Source organism: Austrofundulus limnaeus, unplaced genomic scaffold (assembly GCF_001266775.1).
Source record: "Austrofundulus limnaeus strain Quisiro unplaced genomic scaffold, Austrofundulus_limnaeus-1.0 Scaffold2626, whole genome shotgun sequence".
NCBI lineage: Eukaryota > Metazoa > Chordata > Actinopteri > Cyprinodontiformes > Rivulidae > Austrofundulus > Austrofundulus limnaeus.
The window spans coordinates 10,322-12,535 of NW_013955028.1; the positions used below are offsets into that span (position 1 = coordinate 10,322).

Below are 2,214 nucleotides of genomic sequence, written 5' to 3' on the forward strand. Positions count from 1 at the left end.
ACATTTAATTAAAAAACTGTACTTTTGAGGTTAAAAAAATGTTCATAATTAACTTAAATAAATTACAAGTTAAAAGGGGCATGGACATTTTTCTTTTTTGTATCGAAAAAATATCGAACCGTGAGACTAAAGTATCGAACCGAACCGTGAATTTCCTGTATCGTTGCAGCCCTAGTATTTACCTAAGTGTTGCATATTTTGGTCAAGCGTAAAGGTCTACATTAAAATGATTGCAGGGCAGGCAACTGCACCAAAATCCAGTAACTCCATTGTACCTCTGTTTTATCTTTCATCCTTTCCTGCTGCTGATCTTTGTTAAATCGTCTGTCTTCACAGTTGGGAAGTCCACAACAGAAACCAAAGCGTTTGCGGTTGTTGGCTGATGTGTCAGGAAGCATGTACCGCTTCAACGGRGTGGACGGCAGGCTGGAGCGCTCGATGGAGGCTGTATGTATGGTCATGGAGGCTCTGGAGAGCTATGAGCACAAGTTTAAGGTGACATCATCCCCCTACACACTCTTGTAGAATATTTTGTTAAAATTATTTAAATGGACTGTACTTACATAGAGCCTTTTTTCCAACCAGGATACTCAGTGTTTTACTCTACAATCTGTCTCCTCAGATACTCATTCACACTCTACTACAGTGGTTCCCAACCTTTTTAGACTCGTCATACCAGTAGCACCCCATCACTCAAACATAATGATGATTCTCCAAAACTATGTTGTACAGAAACTTATTATTAAATGAAAATTATTTATTTATCCTCCTTAACTTGAATGTTAAAAAATCCATAATACAGCTGAATCACATTGAGGGAGAGAGAGATCTGTTTTCTTTTCTCCTGTAACTTTGATAAACATTGTCTCTGATTATCAAGTGCATAAAACTCTTAGTTAAGAGAAAAATAAATGAAATATAAAGAAGATTATCCTMTTTATTATCTGATTAAGATAAAGAGAATGTCTCTTCATGGTTGAGTCTGGCCTAAATCAGTTTTAAATGGACCAGATTTGTGTCTCTAAAGGACCCGTCAGAGTTCTTGTTTATTCCACTTGATGTGACCTCCACATATCTGTGTTTTCTGCCTTCAGTATGACATCGTGGGCCACTCAGGGGACGGCTGCAACATTGAGCTGGTCACAGCAGACAAGGTGCCAAAGAATAACAAGCAGCGACTCAAAGTCCTGAAGGTACACGTTCAGAATCAGTTGTTAGTGTTTCAGTGACCAAATATGTAGAAAACATGGTTTCACTGTCGTTTTTGTTGTACCATGTGGTGAAAGTATATGAATTAACTTCATACAATAAATGAATTCACATAATAAAATAATAATAATAATTACTGCATTTTTATGTGACATTTTAAATGTATTATYTGAAACCTCATGTTAGATATTAACTGTCTAATGCAGTTACCATAATTCAACCACTAAAGTTTCAGACATTAGTTTTTATTAATTGCATTCAGATAGATTTTTTTAAATTGTTTTATCAAAAGGTCAATTTAAAACATTTGTTTTGTGAAGCAGGATGGTCTTTTTGAGACTGAAGCTGTTTGTRTGAAGACCAGTTTAACCCTTTCAGTTCTAACTGGCAGGTTTTAGTTGTGACAATAAAGCTGGAACCTATTTTATCACTGGTTCTTTTTTGTTCTGCTTTAATCTGCATACATTTTYTATATCTTCCTGTATTATTGTCAAATAAATTTAAAAGGTTATGTTATATGGTTTTATCACTGAAGTATTTATTTTATCCCTTCTTCAGACTGAAATATTTAAAGTTTTCTTTTCCTCCCCCTTCAGACCATGCATGCCCACTCTCAGTTCTGTATGAGCGGGGACTACACTCTGGAGGCCACCGAGGCCAGTATCAAGCAGCTGGTGCGAGAGGAAGCTGATGAGCACTTTGTGATTGTTCTTAGTGATGCAAACCTGGAGCGATATGGAATCCGTCCMGAGCACTTTGGCCAGGTTTTGACATCCGATCCACGAGTTAATGCCTTTGCCATCTTCATCGGCTCCCTCGGCGATCAGGCTGAGAGGTGAGACAACTGAGACTGGTTATTTTGCTGGACTTTTATATAAAAAAATGAGGAGCAATTTAAAGGCACAGTGTGTGGGATTTTGTCAAGTCTTTTAGCCGAAATTGAGATAATCACTAATGACAATAATAAAAAACATGTCTAATCATTGCAGACAAAGACCTTGTTTT

At 36.9% G+C, this 2,214-nt stretch overlaps 1 protein-coding gene across 1 annotated transcript in view; it reads left to right on the forward strand.

The window, feature by feature from the left end:
- Nucleotides 1-2,214, forward strand: part of LOC106511251 (von Willebrand factor A domain-containing protein 8) — a gene marked incomplete at its 5' end in the record, with an annotated part of 13,676 nt that overhangs the window by 9,712 nt on the left and 1,750 nt on the right. Inside the window, 3 exon segments of the mRNA XM_014000001.1 lie at nt 337-495; nt 1,095-1,193; nt 1,806-2,044. Coding sequence (XP_013855455.1) covers nt 337-495; nt 1,095-1,193; nt 1,806-2,044 — 497 coding nt within the window.